At 38.6% G+C, this 22,965-nt stretch overlaps 1 protein-coding gene across 2 annotated transcripts; it reads left to right on the top strand.

Moving 5' to 3' along the window:
- Window positions 1–2,028: 2,028 nt before the first annotated feature.
- Window positions 2,029–22,965, top strand: LOC100552607 (cholesterol 24-hydroxylase). 2 transcript variants are annotated; one of them, XM_003224847.4, is made up of 15 exons: window positions 2,029–2,222; window positions 4,742–4,819; window positions 5,749–5,830; window positions 6,710–6,783; window positions 7,533–7,619; window positions 9,424–9,562; window positions 11,365–11,475; window positions 13,134–13,290; window positions 14,026–14,088; window positions 16,536–16,608; window positions 17,014–17,098; window positions 18,006–18,116; window positions 19,187–19,275; window positions 19,625–19,691; window positions 21,398–22,965. In XM_003224847.4, the coding sequence occupies exons 1-15, from the start codon at window positions 2,086–2,088 to the stop codon at window positions 21,557–21,559; spliced, it is 1,515 nt and encodes a 504-aa protein (XP_003224895.2). In that variant the 5' UTR covers window positions 2,029–2,085; the 3' UTR covers window positions 21,560–22,965. The 2 variants fall into 2 exon arrangements, with proteins under 2 accessions (XP_003224895.2, XP_016851458.2); XM_016995969.2 differs by lacking the exon at window positions 4,742–4,819.

Below are 22,965 nucleotides of genomic sequence, written 5' to 3'. Positions count from 1 at the left end.
TGCTGGAATGACAAAGTTAATAAACTTATGTGGGAGTAAAATAAAACAGCAAAACTAGAATGCTTCGTCGTCACTTTTTATTAATTTTTGGAAACTTAATCTTTTGTTTCTGGACTGGAAACACTGTTTTCAGATGTTAGAGTTTTTCTTTCTTCTTGTTTCGACTTGAATAGATTTGATTGTGTGTTTGATCAGTTGTCGCCTTATGGTTTGATGGTGTAAATGCCTGTTAGTCAGTTTTCCATGCCTTTGTATCAACTTGTCTGAGGAATAAATTATATTTATTTAAAAAACGTTGCAATAAATCAGTCCTATTGTTACCCAAATTATTGTTTCAATCAGGATTGAGATTATTGAATATAATGGCCAAATTCACTGTAACATTAATACAACAAATTATGCTACAGTAGAGTCTCAGTTATCCAACATTTGCTTATCCAAAGTTCTGGATTATCCAGCACAATTTGTCTCCCGCCCGATCCACAGCTCTTTCTTTAGGCAGCAAGGATTAAACTTTTTATGGATTTAATTTCTGACAATGTTGCTACTGTAAATTCATTTTATGCAATTATATCTTTATTTGTAATCAATTTGTTAGAAGCCAATTTTTTATTCAATATTTTCAATATATTGTGATGTTTTGGTGCTAAATTCATAAATATAGTAATTACTACATAATGTTACCATGTTTTGGACTGCTTTTTCTGTCGATTTGCAAAATTTTTGTTTGGAAGCATGCCCTTCGAACAGAACACCAGAACATGCAGGATCGGTCAATGTACGTACCATAAAGTGTTGTACATGGAAATATTGGTAGTAACAAGAAATTCTTGATAGGATTCACAGTTTGTCTGGTTATGCGGTTTATGATGACAACTATTGTACAGTATATAATAAATGCTCATTTTTTGTTCAACAATAAATGTGAATTCTTGTTCATGGAGAAATAAGACATCCTTACGCCTCTCCTAGCACTTTTGATCGCTATGACACTTTGGATAACCACTCCCCCTTGATTAACTAGCACTTTAGCCCAGTTTCCTACAGATTTTATCCATGATTTTATCATGATGTACTATATGTGTTTTTATAACTTGTTTTATTGTTGTTTGATTTGTTTTACTGCTTGTTTTTATATTGTCATGACCGGGCTTGGCCCCATGTAAGCCGCCCTGAGTCCCTCCGGGGAGATGGGGCGGGGTATAAGAATAAAATTATTATTATTATTATATAGCTAAAGGTTTTCCCCTGATGCTAAGTCCAGTCATGACCGACTCCGGGGTTGCTGCTCATCTCCATTTCTAAGCCGAAGAGCCGGCGTTGTCCGTAGACACCTCCAAGGTCATGTGGCCGGCATGACTGCATGGAACGCCGTTACCTTCCCGCCGGAGCGGTACCTATTGATCTACTCACATTTGCATGTTTTCGAACTGCTAGATTGGCAGGAGCTGGGGCTAACAGCGGGCGTTCATTCCGCTCCCGGGATTTGAACCTGGGACCTTTTGGTCCGCAAGTTCAGCAGCTCAGCGCTTTAACACACTGTGCCATCAGGGACCCCATATATTCCAGTTCAAAGCAGATATTGTGGGATTTCCTGCCTTGATATTCTGGGTTATAGGGCTGTGTGGAAAGGCCCAGTAAGACCCTTCGGATTTGGAAGAAGAGGGGGTGATGCAAAGAACGATGGTCCCTATCTACATTGACCATTTAAAGCAGTTATAAGTTGAAACAGCTTCGGCCAGGCAACAAACTCCAGGAAAGGGAACTCTTAAGGTGCATCATTGCTCTGTGGTTTATGTAATCACCATGTGGTCCTTTCAGCCCGTTCCGGGATTCCCTCTGTGGTCGTCTGCACATTGAAACCCCTTTCTGCAATGTTTGTAATTGCATGTAATGGTCAGTGTGGATGGAGCCAGAGGGGGAAGGAAGGAATGCAGCGGAAGGAATCCTCCGCTGGCGTTCCTGGAAGGCAGGGAGAGCGCGGCCCCTTTAAGGAGCCCAAGCTCCTCCCCGGTCTACTGACCCTTCAGAAGGCTTTCCTGGCCCCAAAGAGGCGGCGGCCTTTTCATAACATTGTCGGCTGTTATGGAAGCTCTGGCCTTGATCGGGGTTTTGCTGCGCGTTTTGCTGGCTCTGGCGCTCCTGGCTTTCGCGCTGTATTGCGGCTACATCCAATGGGTGCATGTCAAGTACGACCACATCCCCAGCGCCCCCCGAGCCAGGTGAGAGCGGCACCGGCAGCACCCTTGGCCTCGTTGCATCTACACACTGTTCAGCGCCACGGAATCCTCACCGTCTGTAGGCTAAGTTCCAGGATTCCATAGCATTGAACCATAGCAGTGTTTTGGCAGTCACTACTAGTTCTTCTTTTCTTTTTGTTCACCTTTCTTCCACATCCACTCAACATGTTTTGTACCTTACTGTGATGGCACGCCCGAGCTTTTGGGAAAACTATAGTGTCTGGCTTTCCAGGAGGGATATCTGTATACCTTCTATTAAGATCGAGACCCTTAACATACTGAGGCACTTTAGGAAGGTGAATATTTTTAATTGCAGTACAGTAGAGTCTCACTTATCCAACTTAAACGGGCGGGCAGAACGTTGGATAAGTGAAAATGTTGGATAATAAGGAGGGATTAAGGAAAAGCCTATTAAACAAGCCCTGGTGGCGAAGTGTGTTAAAGCACTGAGCTGCTGATCCTGCAGACTGAAAGGTCACGGGTTCAAATCCCGGCAGCAGGATTAGCTCCAGCTTCTGCCAACCTAGCAGTTCAAAAATATGCAAATGTGAGTAGATCAATAGGTACCGCTCCGGTGGGAAGGTAACGGCGCTCCATGCAGTCATGCCGGCCACATGACCTTGAAGGTGTCTACGACAACGCCAGCTCTTCGGTTTAGAAATGGAGATGAGCACCAACCCCCCAGAGTCAAACATGACTGGACTTAATGTCAGGGGAAACCTTTACCTTTACTTACTTTACAAATTAAGAACCAAAAGATCATGGTTTACAAGCAGTTCCATACACAGTAACGTTATGTAGCAATTGCTATATTTATTATTTTAGCACCAAAACATCGCAATGTATTGAAAACATTGACTACAAAAACACTGACTACTAAAAAGCAGACTGTGTCGTATAATACAGAACGTTGGATAAGCGAAGGTTGGATAAGCGAGACACTATTGTATTTATATTCCGCCCTTCTCACCCCGAAGGGGACCCAGGGCAGATCACAGTGTACACATATACATACAGCAAACATTTAATGCCATACAGACAGAGACAAAGACACAGGGGCAATTTAACATTTTCCAGCTTCCGGCTTCATGAAGGTATGCTCGATTCCAGCCACAGGGGGAGCTGCTGCTTCATCATCATCCACTGTGACACCGAGTCCTTGATGGATTACTTCCTCATTCCTTTCCACATGCTGCTGGGCGTTTTTTTATGGTGTTGTAAATTAGTTAAGTTAGCCTCCCCACTAAATTATCTTTGGAAAAGATAACCAATACAAATTTACTAAAAACAAGATGAATAAAGAGTTAACTCCACCCGGGGCTTAGGAGCCCCCGGTGGTGTAGTGGGTTAAAGCCTTGCGACTTGAAGGTTGGGTTGCTGACCTGAAGGCTGCCAGGTTCAAATCCAACCTGGGGAGAGGGTGGATGAGCGCCCTCTATCAGCTCCAGCTCCATGCGGGGACATGAGAGAAGCCTCCCACAAGGATGGTAAAAACATCAGACATCCAGGCGTCCCCTGGGCAACGTCCTTGCAGACAGCCAATTGTCTCACCCCAGAAGCGACTTGCAGTTTCTCAATTTGCTCCTGAAACGAAAAAAAAAAAAAAAAGACCCCGGGGCTATTGAAAGATAGCTTAAAACAATACATTGCAAAAAGAGATTTTGCTGATTGCAGTCACCTTTCTGGAGTCTTTGAAAGTTCTCCCTCTCTGGTGTGAAGAAATGGCTCACAAGCTGGAGCCCATGGGCTGTCTGAGTCTTCTTTCTTTGTGAAGCCTAAGCTGGTCAAAAGTCTTCTGTTGTCTCTGGGACTGATGGTATAAGGATACATCTGAAAGCAGTGTTTAGTAGAGATGTGCGCGATATATATCTCTTGTTTCATTTGTGTTTCTGTTTTGTATCGTCCATTCGGATGGCACGAAACAGAAAGAGCCCCAATGAAACAAAAACTGCCTCGAAATGAAAGGCAGGCAGGAGCCAATATCGGCTCCAAGCCTGCCTTTTGGATCGATCAGCTGTAGGCTCCCAGTCCTACGGGTGCAGGCTTTGGGCCTAGGCACCCGGGTCTTGCAGGACTTACAGTCGAATGCTGAGTAATGAGTCCCCACTGCCAGATAACCTGGGATAATCAGATAATCTGGGATCAGATCCTGGGATAAAGGGGCAGTGTGGAAGGAGCCTGAGACCCAATGTGAGTTCCGGGACTCACCGCAGATACTTAAAAAAAGAAGTAGATGTTAACAGTCTATATTATTAAATTGTAGCAACATAAATGTGTACCTTTTATGTGCCTATATTCGTGTTGCTGCCATTTACTAACATGGGACTCAACAATCCTCAGTAACTGGAAATCACGAATTCAGATCCCATGGATCCGGATGGCCTACTACACATAGGAATTTCTCTTCTCTGACTCTCCTTATCGTCCTATCAAATTTTTTGAAAGTCATTGTATTACCCATGACTTAATCATCCCTGTCTTTTTTTAAAAATAAAAAACAGCTTTTTCTTTGGTCATCTGCCAATCTTGTGGAAAATGCTGAAGGGCAAGGAACTCGTGCATGATCTCTTTCTGCAATGGTAAGTTTATGGTAATTATTTGAATAGCTCAACATAAGAGACTATGAACTGCAGTTCTGGTGCTTATAATGTTTCTTCATCTTTAGGATTTAAATGTCTAGATAAGATCTGGTTTTTTTAATTGACAATTTAACCTTAAGCATTTTATTCATGAAGAATCTGTATTTTTGGGGAGTTAAATTACATATGTAAGAAATTCTAAAATGTTGTTGCTTTTGAGGAAGCAGATATTTGGGTGTAATCAAATGTATTGTTTGCAGATTCAGAAATTTGCTTTGGTTATTTTTAACAGCCTGATGTATATCACTGAACAACAATTTAATACTGTATATCTGTTTTAGAGCTGATCTGAAATGTTTTTCTCAGTGTCTTTTGGTTATTTGTAACCATTGGACATAAAACTGGCTGTGAGAACGAACTTTTAAAAATAATTATTCAGTTCTTTTGTAACTGTTACCAGGTGAGTGTACAGCGGAATCAGCAGCATCCAGTTTACACCATGTGCAAAAGACTCAGACCAGGCAGAGGAATTGAGGAAACTTTACTTGTTGAGTTGAAGTCAAATAAACAGTTCAGCAATCATACAATGTCCTTGTAGTTGCCTAGGATCAATAACTAATCAATCAGCGTTCAATATATATACAGCATAGCATATTTAAACAGCTACTTGACCGTAGCTATAGAGAGCCTGTCTTTTTCTGTGCTCTCCCTCCAAGCTCAAATTCCAACTGTCAAATCCAGCCATCTGCCAGCAAACAGATACATTGTTGTTTTAGGCATGGCTTATCTCTCTGCAAAGCTGAGCTCTTTTGCAGAGATCTCCTGCAAACAACCTTGCAAGGATTTCTTTACACACACACACACACACACACACACACACACAGCAATTTGGCGCAATAGTAACATCTATTTATATTTTGTCTTTACAGGGCTCAAGAATATGGACCAGTATTGCGTTTCAATGCCTTTCACAGAGTCTCCTTGTTGATTGTAAGCCCTGAGGGCGTCAAGGTATGTTATGAAATATTACCTTAGTAATGACGAAGAGAAATATAATATAACAAATGAACTCACGGCATATTCAGCAAAGTGAGCATATCTTCCCATAGCTGTTCTTGTTATTTGTTGTTGTTCTCTTAAATAATAATTCTCTTTATGTGAAATAAGATAGAAATATATTTCATTTTCAAAATTTCATAACCATGTTTTTGGCAAGAAGATCAGTTAATAAGACTCGACAAAATGAAACTAATATGTATAATGCAAGGAGCCCCTGATGGTGCAGTGGATTAAACCGCTGAGCTGCTGAACTTGCTAACAGAAAGGTTGGCGGTTTGAATCCGGGGAGCGGGATGAACTCCCACTGTTAACCCCAGCTTCTGCCGACCTAGCAGCTCAAAAACATGCAAATGTGAGTAGATCAATAGGTACCACTATAGAGGGAAGCTAATGGCACTCCATGTAGTCATGCCGGCCACATGACCTTGGAGGTGTCTATGGACAACATCGGGTCTTCCGCTTGGAAATGGAGATGAGCACCAACCCCCAGAGTCAGACACAACGAGACTTAATGTCAGGGGAAAACCTTTACCTTTACCTTATGTATAATGCTTTAGGTAGAATAGTAACATTCCACAGAACAATCCTATGTATGCTGAGCATACTTAGACTAATTTTTGCTAAGTGATTGTATAAAAGTAGTGGCACTATTATTGTAGTTGCTTTTTTAAAAAGTTGCTTACATTTTTAAATGAATGAAACATCTCTGAAGTGACCATCTGATTACTTATTGTTGGAAGACAAAATATTTTTTAGCGTAGGTGATTGAAATTAAGATTTATTCTGTATCAATTCAACTTGAACTGGACTGACTAGAAAATTTAATTTTAGGAGTACTTGATGTTGCCACAATACCCAAAAGACCGATTTGTATATGGGCGCCTTTACAATATGTTTGGTGTAAGGTAGGTTAATATAAAGTTCAATTGGGCATGATGTTTTTGTTAAGAGAATGGACTAATATTCTTACTCAATAGTAATTTTTAAGGCAACTATGCAGGTGTTTTATACAGTGCTACATATAAAGTTTTGTGTTAGAAATATTTAAGAATTCAGGTATGAAAATTGTATGTGAATTGGTGAAAACTATGTACGATGATGTCTCCAAAGTTCTGGGTGATCTTCCCTAGTTTCATCTTGATATTGAGCAACACAGTAAAATTCAAGACTTTGAGTAGGAGTATTTTCTCTGTCATCTGATGTAAATCTGTTTCTGGCTCCAGACCAAGTTTAAAACCAGATAAGAATGAGTTTAGAGATAATCTATTTCATCCAGAAAGGCCTAGAGTTGCAACAACACTGTGTTGTTGAGGACCTTGGTTCTTAAAACAGAACATTGGATACTTATGCAGACATTATCCAACTCATTTATATGTCATTATGTTTTTCCCCAGTAGAAATCTTATTACTGTTCAGAACACAGTTCCAGATCACCAAAAATGAATATTAAACATGGTTTTCTCAGTTGAGAGATCATTTGGCTGGGATGTGTACTGGAGCGATAAGATAAGAACTAGAGCATAGGAGAGATGTAAAGTGATAAGATCATACAAGTCCCATAGTCTGTCCTTCTTCAAGTCATTCTAGGTTGATCAAAATATAACCAGAATGGGCTCTAAATAATACAAATTGCTTTCTCTGTTTTTTTTTCCAGATTTTTAGGAAATGGGTTGGTAACGGATCGTGAATATGACCATTGGCACAAGCAGAGGAGAATTATGGATCCAGCCTTCAGTCGAACGTGAGAAAAAACCTAGATTTTTGGAGTGGGGCTTTTTCAAAGGCTGGTATGGACTTTAAGGGGATGATATGGATTTTAACCCATGTCAATAACTCACTGCACAATTTTAAATGTGTTTCTATGGGTGGGAAGGCAGACTCCTCTGTCTTATTCCCTTTAATAGCAGTGTGTTCTCTCTGTGTTTGTCATGTTCAAAACATACTCGGTTTCATCTACTTTCAGAAGCTAAGCAATCAGTGCCAGACTTGCTTAGTACAGGTATGCCTCAAGGTCTCTGGCAAAGGAGTTCCTTTTTACAAAGTTATTTTGTGCCTGCCTAGTTCTCCTTTTCTCCGTTGCCCTCTGAATATTTTTAGCAGCATTCATGGATGGTGAAGGAGGGCTGAAGAAACTCTGACTTCTAGTTGTAGTTTGCAGCAGCTTGTCTACAATAAAAATGCAATAAAGGCTAAGTAGCGAAAGAGTGGAATTCTACTGCAGCTGTTTGTTGTATCTGTGTGTGCTTGCCTACAAAAGGCAAGATAAAAAGCAGTTGACTGAAGAATCCTTTACTGAGTCCTTGTGAACAGCAGAACAGAGAGAAAAGTAGAAAACAGATTAGTCTGCTCACCAGCTACCACTGGCCTGTTAAAAATAAGCATAGATATAGTCAGCCCTCTACATTTGCAAGTTTCATCTTTGTGAATTTGATTATTTATGTATATGATTAATATTTTCTCTGCAGGGATCTCTAGATTAGTGGTTCTCAACCTGTGCGTTCCCAGGTGTTTTGGCCTACAACTCCCAGAAATCCCAGCCAGTTTACCAGCTGTTAGGATTTCTGGGAGTTAAAGGCCAAAACATCTGGGGACCCACAGGTTGAGAACCACTGCTCTAGATCCTCCAGTGCAACTCTGTGGCTCACTTCCTAGAAATAATACTTCTCTAAGCATTTGTTGGTCTTCCAGTGGAATTGTATGGAGGCCTTAGGGATTTCTAGAGAGGTATTCTCTCAAGTAAAAAAATAGTATTCTCTTCTTTTTTTGCATTTTCCCACTTACACTGGAGTCTTGTGCCCCTAATCCTAGCAAATCTGGAAGGCTGGCTATTATTTCCAAATTCCATCTGCAACTAAATTAAAACTCATAAGAAAAGTGGGAGTTGGTAAAAAAAAAAAAACCCTCTCCATACCTTTTAAAAGGAAGCTTTCAAGTGGCCTCTAGTAGATTCAAATTGTAATTTTTCTTTACTTATGTAATGTTTACCTTGCCTAGTTTTTTTTCCTTTCACACATGCATATTGTTAGAGTTGGTTAATAGGTTTGTTTTTCTTATTTGTGATGTAGGAATCTGTCCCCGTTCTTTCCATGTAATTTCTTTGTCTGGTACCACATTTTGTCTTAAACAAACAATGCCCAGGAACACATCTGACTGAGGCATATTTGTTTTTGCATAGGAAACTACCAGGAAATAGCTTGGATCTCTGAGTAGAACTAAGAAAGAATCTGGCCTGAAGCCCTGGAGATATACTGCTAACCAAAGCTGAAAATGCTGGGATCTGTGGACCAGGGGCCAGGCTTAGTTTAAATCAGATTTCTATGTTCCTATATTTGTGTGTGTGTGTGTGTATACTGTGTGTGTGTGTGTGTGTGTGTGTATATATGTATGTGTGTGTGTGTGTATATATATATATATATTGTATGCAGTTGATAGTAATGCCATTTTTCTTTCTTGTGACTTAGTAATTTGTAAACCCCAGTTTTTCATAGAAAAGGTGGCTAGATAACCCACAAAGCCCTTTCTTTAGCAGCTTGTATTAATTTCAGTTACCTGATTGGCCTTATGGAAACATTCAACAACCAAGCAGAAGAACTTATGATGGAACTGGAGAAAAAGGCAGATGGAGAAACCAAAGTGGATGTGATGGACCTTCTGAGACGGGTGACACTAGATGTCATTGCAAAGGTTGTAATTAGATTAATGTTCTGTTTCTGTGGATGCAGAATGTGATGCAGAAACCGCATACGCTCAAACCATGTATTTAATTAACCAATGGGAAGTGGAAAGGGTTCAGAAGGAGCCATTCTCATTGTTAATTTGGTAATTTATTATGAGGATGAATTTATACAGTGACCCAGGATGTGCATCGTAACCAGCAATGGTTGGTCTTTGGTATCTGCTGGAATTTAATTCCAGGACCCCCTGTTGGTACCAAAATTTGTCAATGTTCAAGTCCCATTATATACAATGGTGTATTAAAATGGTATTCTGGGTTTTAAATAGCAAATCAAGGATAGTGTTTTGCAATTTTTTTTAAAAAAAAGCCATAGATGAGGCAATCTGTGGACGCAAATTCTATGGATACAGAGGGCTGGTTGTATTCTGAGATAGAATATTAGATTAACACCATAGTTGTTGCAGAATCCGCAGAGAATCAGATATACAATTTAGAAGTTTAATTTCCTGAACGTCTGTGAACTGAAATTTCAGACACTTGCCATGTACACTTTTTTCTTTTTACAAACAAAAAACACAAAGTCAAAATTCTCTTATGAAATCTGGTGCTTTCTGCTGTGCATCTAAACTTTAGTTCTTTGGAAAGTTCATTGGGATCGGTACCGAGTGCATGGAGGTTAAAAATGTCACAAAGTTCTTTCCTTTTTTTACTTCAGCCAACCAAGCTGTACTTATGCAAATAGAAACTGTAGCTGAAAGGAATCCACATTTTATTTATACACAGTGCCCTATTCAGAAAACAGACTTAAAGTGAAATAAAAAAACCTGAGGAATAATTTAACAAAGTTGCATTAATATCAGTGATAAAGCAATCTATCAATATTTCCTCACTTGACGAAAGAATCAGTCTACTGTACTTTCTTCTTATTATTAATTTCTATGGCCATCAAGTTTTGCAAAAAGGATTGCTAAATTTTCCCAAGAAAATTCATGTAAAGTTTATGATTACTGAGCTAATGAAGTAGGTCAGCAGGTTCAGTTATACAAAATTTATTGCTCAATTTCCAGGAATTTCCACATGAAGTACATATTTACTGAATCAATGGAGTAGGATAGATTATTTGGTTGTAGAGATTTAATCTGTATTAAAACAAAAAATAGACATATTTGGCATGAATTAATGTTGTCCTTTACTATGTTTCTACATGGCTGCTATGGTGGAAGGCATACCATTTGAAGTTTTCAGTTGCTATATTGGTCTCTTGAGATGCAGATTTATTATGGTCTTAGTATAGATGGAGTCAGAAGAGAGCCCAAAGGCTATTTATTCTAATCCCTTTCTGCCATAAAGAAACATGCAATCAAAGCACTCCTGACAAACGGCCATGCAGCCTCTGCTTAAAAATGTCTTGATCTTTGAAGCAGCAAAAAATGATCTTACCTCGTTTTCAATCTGACATCCTTTAAAATGTTTAAAGATAGTTGTCATGTCCTGTCTTCACCTTCTCTTCTCCAAGCTAAACATACTCAGCTCCCTTAGTCTTGGTCATAAGGTTTGTCTTCCAGAACTTTGACCATTTTGGTCATCCTTCTCTGGACTCGTCACAGCTTGTCAATATTCTTTTTGAATTTTGATGCCCAGAACTGGACACAGAATTCTAGGTGAAGTCTGACCAAAGCAGAATAGAATGGATGACTTTATTCAATAATGAACTTAAAAAAAAAAAACTTAGAAAAACACATAACAGCACCCCCGCCCTTCTAGTCCTCATATCTTTGACTAGTATTCTAATCTCTGTTAATATTATTAGGTGGCTTTTGGCCTCGAATTGAACACCTTACATGATGAACAGACGCCTTTTCCCCATGCAGTGAACTTGGTCATGAAAGGGATGACTAATGCCCGCATTCCGCTATTCAGGGTCAGTACAGATTTTTCGTTTGAATTCACTCTTGTGATTGTTTGTCAAACTCACTCATTCTAGATTTGTACAAACCTAGAATTGGAACTTTTGAAAATGTCAAAAGTTTCAAGCCAGAATTCAGCTATGGAAGATGCGAGCATTGTTTTCTGCGCTACTCTGACGGTTCCCCTCAGAGTTTATTGTGGATTCCCAAAATCCTCAGGCAGCAGGTCTGTTGGCCATATTAGCAGGTAGGTTCTGGGAATTGTTCTCCAGATTAGCTTTTCCAAGCTCTAATTCTGTTGGTCTGCTCTCTGCTATGTTGAAGAACCATCACTGAAGTTTGCCAGGGGTTGATGCTTCAACTTCTTGACTAGCATGGATCAAATGAGATAGATAGTAATATCATCAGTAATCTAATAAGAGTGTTTGTTTAGGCCTGGCTTCTCTGTTTGTATGACCCTTTACTCATGCACAGATTGAGCAGTTCGTACAATTTGTATCCCTGTCTGACAACTTTCTTGCAGATCAAAAATCATTTTGTCTATCACAGCATATTACATTGTAATATATCACACTGATGATTTTACTATCCATTGCAGAAATGCTCAAGATCTCTGTGCTGGTTCTTGCATTGCTTTTCTCTTTGCTCCCCAGTATGACATGTGCAACCAAGTAGAGTTTGACCATTATAGTCCATTAGCTCCACCCCAATTTCTCCTGTTGTCATAAATTCTATTTTCTGGGTTATTGCAGACATTTCTCACTGATGCACTAGGTGTCCCACCTAATATTCAGTAATTGCTAAATCCTGCTAGCAGTTTCTCTTGATCTGACATCCTTAATCTGTCTCTCCACGAAGGCTGTGGGTTAAGAAAATGCCGAAGGGCTCCAAACCAAAACCAGGTTGATTTGAATGAACAGAAGAATGTATAATAAGACCACCCTAACCATAGAACGATATATGCAATTTCATATATCTACACCTGGGTCTCTCTAAGACGTTGCCTTAGGTTCTCCAGATAATTCTATGGTATGTGTCCCCTGGAAGTTATATAGTTGTGCTGGAGGACCGAGCAAATTTCTAGAGAGGATATCTCTAGGAATCTCTAGATCCTTCTTGCAGTTCTGTGGTATTCTGAGACATAAACTTAATTGACAGAAACAATATTCTCGCATGCAATGCTATTGCTTCAATAACAATGAATATCAAAAATACATGTTAAATGACACAATATCTAAATAATAGGAGAGCACCTGCAAAATTTTTGACATTACTGGTGCTCTCTCTGTTGTGATTGTGGCTGTAGGTTAAGGCTTTCAAATCTCCAGTCCAGTGTACGATATTGCAGATTCACTGACTTCATTGAGCTCCATAATGTGGATGCCAGCCATTCTTAGCCATGTGGCACTTTGTAGGCTCCATACTGAGCTGTTTATTTTTTATGAAATAAAAAATATGGCATTCTTCAGCGTAAGTTTTTAAGATAGTATACAGCTAATAAATAATATTTCACTAATTAACGTGTGTCAAATGAAACAGCCATGTAAAACTAAGGAACAATGGCGACACACTATGCATTTGGCTGGTATTTTCATCACTGGACTATTCACTCCTATCTTAGTAGAAGAGAGAAGTCACTATCATACTCTCATTAAGATTATTAACCGTTTAGTATATGCCAGGAAACAGAAAAACTGTGAGAGAGATTCAGGAAAGCTTGAGGCTGCTACGTCGCACTGGGAAAGCGTGCATTGAGCAGAGGCAAAAGGCCATCAAGAATGAAGAAGAGGTTCCCATGGATATTCTCACCCAGATACTAAAGAATGCTGGTAAGAGGCTTATTGTGGACCACAACTCTGAAATACCAATAAATTGTTTTATTCGATGATGACGACGATTACAATTATGATGATTATATTTGATATTATTAAATATTATAGAATATGTTCATTATGTCATAAGTATAGTAATAATCCTTGGAAAAGGCAGAGTATAAATCCAGTAAAAAATTAAAAAATATTTAATATAATCATTACAGGAAGCCCTCACTTATCTGATGGGTTGTTGTCAGAAAACAGAAAAGTAGGGGTTTTTTTAGCTCATAAATGCCAGACTGAACTAGTGATGGTACTGAGTTACTGATAACAAAAAAACCAATAACAACAACATGCCAAAAAAAAAGCAGCAGCAATTGAAAGAGCAAACTATGGGTTGAAAGTGCAGAACATGGCTATAATTTAGATTTGTTGAAACAGCGGGCCATTCAGATAAGAGTCACTGAGAAGTGAGGAATATTTGTATTATGTAATAAAAAGTTATATAATTGCTGTATTGACATTTATGATATAATTGATTAACTGAGTGATACATTATTATGTTAAGCAAATAGTATATTGATATTATATAGGTGATCAAGTCAAATAATATTAATACTTCCACAAAGTTCTACTCTGTCTCTTCTTTTTGGTCTGATTCTCAAACAATATGCCAGCAGAGCTAGGTCGTACTAGCTGTAAGGCTTTGAAGAGATATACCAACTTTTCTTTCTTTTTTGCCTTTGGTAGCTCAAGAAGAACACCATGATATTGAAAATATGCTGGACAATTTTGTCACCTTCTTTGTTGCAGGTTTGTATATTGCGCTATCCTTGTAATACATAAGCACCGTTTACATATAGAGGCATCTTCACCATGAAGGACAGAGATTTAATGGCCTTTTCTCAGGACTGCTTTGTAGGGGTCAGATAGTGAGTGTGAGATCTGCAAAATACTTTTCCTGTTTGAGTCCCTTGCGGAGATAGGGTGGAATAAAAATAGTTTATTATGCTTGTTAATTTAGTTTGTGTGTATAGGGGTGGATATGGTTTTTGTGGTTTTGTCTGGTATAAGTGGCAGTTGGTAACAGTAAGTAGAATGTAGCTGTGTAGTTTTTTAGTGTTAGATGTCACAACATCTTGTTTGTTTGCATTACTATTGCTGTTCTGTTCTTTCTTTGTCAAATAAGAATACTAGAAAACCAGAAATAACATTTGGATCTGGGTTGCTCCTCTTAAGTATGGTTTATTTGGAAAATATGGTTGAAAGAGAGTATAGAATTTTAATATGCTAAATGACAACAGTTGCAAAATTGCTGTACAGAAAGTACTGGAAAATAATGTGTCCAAATATTGTAAAATGGATAAAAAAGTAATGGATTTGGCTGAATTAGATAAATAGATAATGTTAATAAAGAAAATTATAAAGACATATTTCAAAATCTGGCAAAATTTTACTATGTCAAGAAGGAAAAGGAAGACTGCTTTTGAAATATAGTAAAGGTAAAGGTTTCCCCTTGACATTAAGTCTAGTTGAGTCTGACTCTGGGGAATGGTGGTTGTCTCCATTTCTAAGCCGAAGAGCCGACATTGTCCATAGACACCTCCAAGGTCATGTGGCCAGCATGATTGCATGGAGCCTCTTTTAATTGGTGGTGGGAATAGAAATGGCATACTGTTTATTGTCTTTGTCATTTGTCTCCCCATATTTCATCGCATAATAGTCGCCACCGCATAATATTTGTGCCCCCATTTTGGGATGCCAAAACTAATTTGGTATTTTTGTTTTCCTCACATACTAGCCATACCCCCCATTGTGAGCTGGTTTTTCATTCCTACCTTTTCCAAAGGCAAGGCAGTTTAAAAACTATAAAATGGAGGTTACAAAATCTGGAATGGAATTATTTGGAGAAAGTAGGAAGAACGGATGGTATGAGTTCCTGAGACCTCCATTCCAGGTTTTGTAAACTGCTTTGCTTTGGAGGAAGAAGAAAGGAGAGAAGAGTGGAGCGTCTTCATTTTGTAGTTTTAAAACAGCCTTGTCTTCAGAGAAAGAAGGAAGACTAGTGGCGTGCCTTTCTCTTTTCTGAGTTGTTAAAGCATCATACTGTCTGGATTGGTGGTTTGAGATATATAGAACTGTGTTTTTCATTTGGGACAGCGATAGGCAACTCCCAAGAGGCAAGTGCTCAAGAGCTGCATTTCTTTGTGTTTAGCTATTTCATCTTATAAAAATACATGATATGGCTGCACGTATGTAAGCCAGTGTGGTGTCATGGTTTGAGTACTGGACTACAGCTCTGGAGACAAGGGTTCAAACCCCCACTCAGTCTTAAAACCCACTGAGTTTTTTTCTGTGTCGGGAGCGACTTGAGAGACTGCAAGTCGCTTCTGGTGTGAGAGAATTAGTAATCTGCAAGGACGTTGCCCAGGGGATGCCCGGATGATGTTTTACCATCCTGTAGGAGGCTTCGCTCATGTCCCTGCATAGAGAGCTGGAGCTAACAGAAGGAGCTCACTCGCTCTCCCCAGATTCAAACCACCGACCTGTTTGTTAGCAGTCCTGCTGGGGGCTCCAACCCACTGAGTGATCTTGGACAAGTCAGAAACTCTCAGCTTCTGAAAAAGCCAATGCCAAATCTCTTCTGAATAAATATTTATTTATTATTTATTTATTTACAGTATTTATATTCCGCCCTTCTCACGCCGAAGGGGACTCAGGGCGGATTACAATGAACACATATATGGTAAACATTCAATGCCAACAGATAAACAACATATATAGACAGACACAGAGGCATTTAACATTTTTTTCCAGCTTCACGATTCCGGCCACAGGGGGAGCTGTTGCTTCACTGTCCACTAGTGGCTGTACTTTCCTCATTCCTTTCCTCGTGTTTTGCTGGCAGTTTTATGATGTTGTAAATTAGCCTCCCGCATAAAGCGTACCTAAATTTCCCTACTTGACAGATGCAACTGTCTTTTGGGGCTGCATAGGTCAACAGCAAGCCGGGCTATTTAATGGTCGGGGGCTTAACCCGACCCAGGCTTCGAACTTATGACCTCTCGGTCAATAGTAATTTATTGCAGCTGGTTACTAGCCAGCTGCACCACATATTGCCAAGAAAGCCCTGTAATAGGTTTGCTTTAAGTCAGAAGGCACAAAACAACAATTTAGTTTCCTAAGCCGTTGTCAAAACTTAGAGCTCTGTTTTATCCCCTTTCCTCCTCCTTCATTTAACTAGTTTCTCTATTCAACAGGTCATGAAACCACAGCTAATCAATTATCCTTTGCTGTAATGGAATTGTCACGACACCCAGACATAGTTGTAAAGTAGGTAATCTGTCTGATTATTCTTTATATATTTCTCATTATATCTTTAGATGTTTTTCACTATTTCAAAGTATTTGAGCTACTCGAATGAGCAGCTGCTATGGGCTTTGAGCAGCTGCTCACTCCAGATGTAATAGGTGAATTGGATGATAGTCGCTCCAGTCATCAGCAGTTCGCATTATATTGACATTTTCTCAAGCCTATTAAATCTCCCAAATCTGTCGGCATGGTGCTGTCTTAAATATATCCACACAGTGCAACTCATTAGGTTTTTTTGGGTCTTAAAAGGAATATAGGATTGCACCCTAAATGCTGAGTCCATTATATTTGGTGACAAGAAAAAGGTCCACTAGATAGTCAAAAATCCCTTTGTGATATAACATGTCTCTTGGCCCTGCTTCTTAGACTCCAGGCAGAAGTGGATGAGTTCATTGGTGTGAAGAGAGACATTGCCTATGAAGATCTTGGAAAACTTGAATATTTATCACAGGTATGCTTCAGGAAGAGAGCCAGAATTATGTTCACATTTGACTATGAACTCTGGACTACAGCTCTGGAGACATGGTTTCAGATCATTACTCAATCATGGAAACTAACCGGATAACCTTGGGAAAGTCATATTCTTTCAGCCTCAGAGGAGGGCAAAGGCAAACCCGCTCTGAACAAATCTTGCCAGGAAAAGCCCTATGATAAATAGGGTCCCCATGTCAAAATCAACTTCAAGGCACACACCAACAAGAATAACTTGAGTAGCAAGGCCAAAAATAACCATTTTAACTGCTATGGCTCAATGCTATGGAATCCTGGGAGTTGTAGTTTAGTGAGGCACCAGCACTCTTTGGCAAAGAAGGCTAAAGACCTTGTGGAACAACAACTTCCAGGATTTCATAGCATACAGACGTGGCAGTTAAAGTGGTGTGAAAACTGCATTAATTAGATGTACCTATGGACTTTAGGAGGCTGGAGTTTGAATTTCTACTCAGCTATAGAAACCTACTGGATGACTGGGGATGCCTCACTCTCTCAGTCTCAGAGGAAGTCCATGGCAAAGCTCTGAAGACATCTTGTCAAGATAATCCTAGAAGAAAGATAAGTCACAGCTGACTTGAAGCTATGTCCCAACAATAAACTACTGTGTGTGTGTGTGTGTGTGTGTGTGTGTGTGTGTGTGTGTGTGTGTATATATATATATATATATATATATATATATATATATATATATAGTCAGCCCTTTGTATCCACAGATTCTCTGTCCATGGATTCAAGAGCCTTTTGAAGGCAACCATAAGGCTGATGTGGTCCTCTGTGAAAATGGGTTGGATCTTCTATTTTGGTTTGCTGTTGAAAGAAATGCTTGGATCCTTAGTGTTTAATTAAAGTTGTCTTTATTGACTTAGGTCCTTAAAGAAGTCTTGCGATTATATCCACCAGTTCCAGGCACCGTACGCTGGACAGGAAAGGAAAACGTCATTGAAGGGGTCAGAATTCCACCAAACACTACATTGATTGTGAGTCTGCTGAATGGAACTTATGGTTATCCAAAACATCTGGGCACTCACCACTAATTCTCCAGTGCTGTGATTGAATTTTCTATCCACTATAGTTATCACTTGTGATTCTATTGGAGCCTAGAAGAGTAACAACATATAATAACATTTGATGAATCCAGCAAATGATCAAATAAGAACCAGTATTTGCATTTGCAAGAGCTAGGAACATTGTATGGATCTTCTGCCCTGCAAGGTTAGCTGATACAGAATAAAATGTGAAACCTACAGACTAAAGTACAGATGAACTTAGTTTAATAATTGACACAGATTGCAGAACTTATTGTAGACCAAACAAGTGGCTTTTTACAAAATCTGTCTTTATTTTAAACCCCTCCATGCTTGAAATTAAAGACAGAAGTGTGTGCATAATGGAATTTATGGATCTGGAAAATATACTAATTTTACAGAGAAACACAAGGCTAAGTTAACTGAAATAATCTGGTATTTAGGTAAAATCCTAGAATTGGAAGAGACCCCAAGGGCCATCCAGTCCAACAACATTCTGTCATTCAAGAGCACACAATCAAAGCATGCCTGACAAATGGCCATTGGGTCTCAGTTTAAAAATCTTCAGAGAAGGAGACTCTACCAAACTCCAACCACAATCTGGTTGAATACAAAGTTGTTAATAGCTGATTCCTAATTGTCTACCCTTCATGTCATTAATTTTAACTCCTTTCTTGCTGTTTTGGCCACCTAAAATTCTCTTGGAGGAAGATCTGTAAGAAATATGTGAGAATCTTATGTGATTTTATGTAGCAGAAGATAATTTAGGAAAAACCTAGTCTTGGGTTGCATCTAGAATTAATGCAATTTGACAACCCTTTAACTACCATGGCTCAATGCTAGGAATTATTGGAGTTGTGATTTTACAAGCTCTTTGGCAACATTCAGATATAGACAGCATTAGGGATTATGCAGTGCTAACCAGAGAAATGGACCAGCATTGCATTCATATATGGATTTTTAAAGGTGAACTACCAGCTTGCTTCACATTAGTAAATGAAAATTATTCTTTTCCCCAACAGTTTAGTACATACATCATGGGGCGAATGGAAAAGTATTTCAAGGATGCACTTACCTTCAATCCTGACAGATTTAACAAAGATCAACTCAAGTAAGCCTCCTTTCTGCCTTCTTCTGGAGTTTGCTCCAAGTAAAACCAAAAGCCATTACATTTTCAGCTTGATTGTCATTTAAATATCCGCTCACTGTCTACTAAAGTTGTTGAATGACTAGAAAAAAGCTCATCGGATCTGTTCATATGCCTTGTCTATCAACAGAAATTAACAAAGTGTAATTTTTCTGTCAACAAGAAAAAGAGCATTGTTGCTTTGCAATATCAGGAAAATAAGTTAGTACTAAGAACATGGACAGGTTAAGTGTAGGCCTTCGTTGCAATGAAATTAGGGCTAGGAAGCGGTGTATCTTATTAAACAGATCTCTTCTTTCTTTCTGTTTTTTAGGCCATACTTTTCCTATTTCCCATTTTCTCTTGGACCTCGTTCCTGTATTGGACAGATATTTTCACAGGTGAGTAAGGCAGTTGTTGTTAAGATTGCCAGGTTCTTTTTTTTTCTTCTTTTTTTGAGAGCAGGTATCTGACCCTTTAAAAGCTCATGGCTCATTATACCCTCTTTTCTTCTTCATGGTGTCTGTGAAAATTGTACATATGGGTTTTGCTGCACATGTGCAGCTATTCAGAACATTCTAGAGCAGTGGTTCTCAAGCTGTGTGTCCCCAAGTGTTTTGGCCTACAACTCCCAGTAATCTCAGCTAGTTTACCAGGTGTTAGGATTTCTGGGAGGCCAAAACATCTGGGGACCCACAGCTTGAGAACCACTTTTCTAGAGCTTAATATTGAAATATTTTGGCGGAGGCCCTACACAGGTTATAGCACTTTTTCTCAAACTCCTTGTTATTTAGCATTATTCTATGATCCCTTGTTTTTTCTCATGCTTGCTTTGTTTTAATTTCTTTAACTCAGCCTATATTACTCTAAATCAAATGTCTTTATTGTTCTTAAATCGCCTTTCATCATTTTGAGGGCTTAATTTTTTTAAAAAAAACCAAAAACAAACCCTCATCTCATTTGGTTTTTTTGACATCTCAAAAAGATGTTGTCTCTCTAGGCATTCAGGATTTCCTGCATATGGTTTGCAAATTGAGTAACTTTGAATTTACTGTGGTTTTAGCCTTGTGCAACTATCTAAGCCAAGAAAAAAAAACAGGAAACTCTTGTAACTGATCCAGGGGTATAAACATTAAGCCAAATGAAATGTATGGGGACACAGCATTTCTCATGATAACAAAATGTATGGGGACACAACATATCTCTTGAAAACCAATATATGCCAATAAAGGCTTATTGGTATATCTCATAAAAAATATGTGCATCCTTGAGTGCCTTTGTAAGCTGCCCTGAGCCTCTTCAGGGAGAAGATGGCGGGATATAAATAAAGTTTATTTATTTTATTTATATATTATCCCCAGTCCACATGGTGAATAAACAAAAGTGATGGGACTTGTCATCCAATAATGTCTGGGGACTTTTGGATAAAAACTAAAGGACACAGACCACTATGTAAAAAATATATACAGTAGAGTCTCACTTATCCAAGCTAAACGGGCTGGCAGAACGTTGGATAAGCGAATATGTTGGATAATAAGGAGGGATTAAGGAAAAGCCTATTACATACCAAATTAGGTTATGATTTTACAAATTAAGCACCAAAACATCATGTTTAACAACAAATTTGACAGAAAAAGTAGTTCAATACGCAGTAATGCTTTGTAGTAATTACTGTATTTACAAATTTAGCACCAAAATATCACTATGTATTGAAAACATTGACTACAAAAATGTGTTGGATAATCCAGAACGTTGGATAAGCGAGACTCTACTGTAATCTCAAAGTCAGACATCATATCCACAAGCCTGTACCTAAATTCAAACCCTATTATCCTGACTAAAGAGAACAAACTGCAGCCTTCCAGATGTTACTGTATCACAATTCCCATCAGCTTTAGTCATGGTGTCTAATGATGAAGAATACAGGAGTTTTGGTGCAGCATCTGGAGGGCCATATAAAATGACAGGGTGGGCTGGATTTGGTCAGTGGGCCTTGAGTGTGACACGTGTGTTCTTTGCCATACTGAGTTTCTTGCTGGGAAGAAACAGCACAACAAAAAGAACTAAATGCAAACAGCTCACTGTTCTATTTTTCTTTTTATGACAGATGGAAGCTAAAGTGGTGATGGCCAAGTTTTTGCAGAGATTTGACTTCCAGCTGGTTTCACCACAGAGCTTTAAAGCTATAGATACAGGAACACTGAGGCCTTTAGATGGTGTCCTGTGCAGACTAAAGCCACGCCATCAACTCAGTCGTAAAGAAGATTAAATGAAATATTGGTTGCCTAGTACTCTCTACAGTCAGACCTTCATATCCACATATTCAGCCAACTTTGGGTTGAAAATATTTTTTTTAAATCCCAAGAGCAAACCTTGGTGTTGCCATTTTATATAAGCAGCACCATTTTACTATGCCTTTGTATATAATGGAAACGGTCCTGCAACCCAACCCTACAGATGATTACATAGGAAATCCTGGAACCAGTTGGAGTCCCAGATGGAAATGACATAAGCCACAGAGCACTGATGCACAAAGACTGTTTTTTTGTGTGAGAGTTTGATGTCTGATCACTGCAATGTGAAGCTAGATTTGAATTGCATTAAATGGTCAGTGTAGAGGTGGAATTAGGAGGACATTCTTAAATCTGGGTTGTAGAAGAGAGGGGATTTTTAAGGCTTTTCCCTAGCTATGGATTACTCATTGACATGCAGGTTTCCAAACAGTCTTTTCAAAGAATTTTACTTCAAATTGTCTTTGTTTCATTTATATCCTGTTTTTCTACATATACAGGATCTAAGGGTTTTTACACCCAGATTTAAACAGGGTATAGCTAAAAAGATTTTTTGGAAAAGTTAAAAAAAACAAATAACTATTATGTTAAAAATGTCATAATTAATACTTTATAAAGCACTGTTATGAATAATAAGCTAAGACTTGAATAAGAACATTGTAGAAGGAGGAGAGTGAGGCAGAATGTAAAAAAGAATGAGAATATCAATATCTCAATGTCACAAACATCCAAATTCCTGTAATTTCATCTATTTTTGCATGTGAGTGAGCAGCTAAATGTGTCTGACTCAGTTCACTGGCAATGCCAGAACATTAAATCGTACACATGAATTATTGCTGGTTTAATAAGCAGACTGAAAAGGCAGTGGGGTAAAAAAGTTAAATTAGGGTGAAATAAAATTTAATAAATTGTGTTTGAAGATTTAATGGTGATTTGTACTATTTTTGGATTGCAAGCCGCATTGAGTCCCATTAAGAGAAGAAAGTGGGTAATATAAAAAAATAACAACCATAACAATGATGATTGTTTAGAAGAGATTTAGGGATGTTCACAGATTCTGTAACCTGATTTGAAAGCAAATTGTGATTGTGCAAAAGGGGGGGGGGATAACTGTTTGAAAGAACTGTGGTTGGGAAACTGGACTGACAGGGAAACCGAGATTGTGCAAGCAAAAACTGAAAGGAAATTGGTAGTGCTTACTGATTATAAAAGAAATGAGAAATTGTGAAATTCATTGGCTTTATAGAGAAAAATTCCAGACTGGATCTGGAAAAAGTGAATGGGTTTAAAAGAAGAATTTGAAAGTAGCAGAAATGTGATGAAAAATAATTGTGCTGTACTGATTGAAATTAATAAAAAATGAAATATACTAGAATGAGATTTA

The sequence above is a fragment of the Anolis carolinensis genome, chromosome 1 (assembly GCF_035594765.1).
Source record: "Anolis carolinensis isolate JA03-04 chromosome 1, rAnoCar3.1.pri, whole genome shotgun sequence".
In the NCBI taxonomy this organism is placed as follows: Eukaryota; Metazoa; Chordata; class Lepidosauria; order Squamata; family Dactyloidae; genus Anolis; species Anolis carolinensis.
This window is presented reverse-complemented; position numbering and strand designations above follow the sequence as displayed.

Coding starts and splice junctions, on each gene's coding strand:
- LOC100552607 (XM_003224847.4), top strand. CDS start 2,086: ATGGAAGCTCTGGCCTTGATCGGGGTTTTGCTGCGCGTTTTGCTGGCT. Junction 14,089..16,535: donor TGTCACCTTCTTTGTTGCAG/GTTTGTATATTG, acceptor TCTATTCAACAG/GTCATGAAACCACAGCTAAT. Junction 16,609..17,013: donor CACCCAGACATAGTTGTAAA/GTAGGTAATCTG, acceptor CCTGCTTCTTAG/ACTCCAGGCAGAAGTGGATG.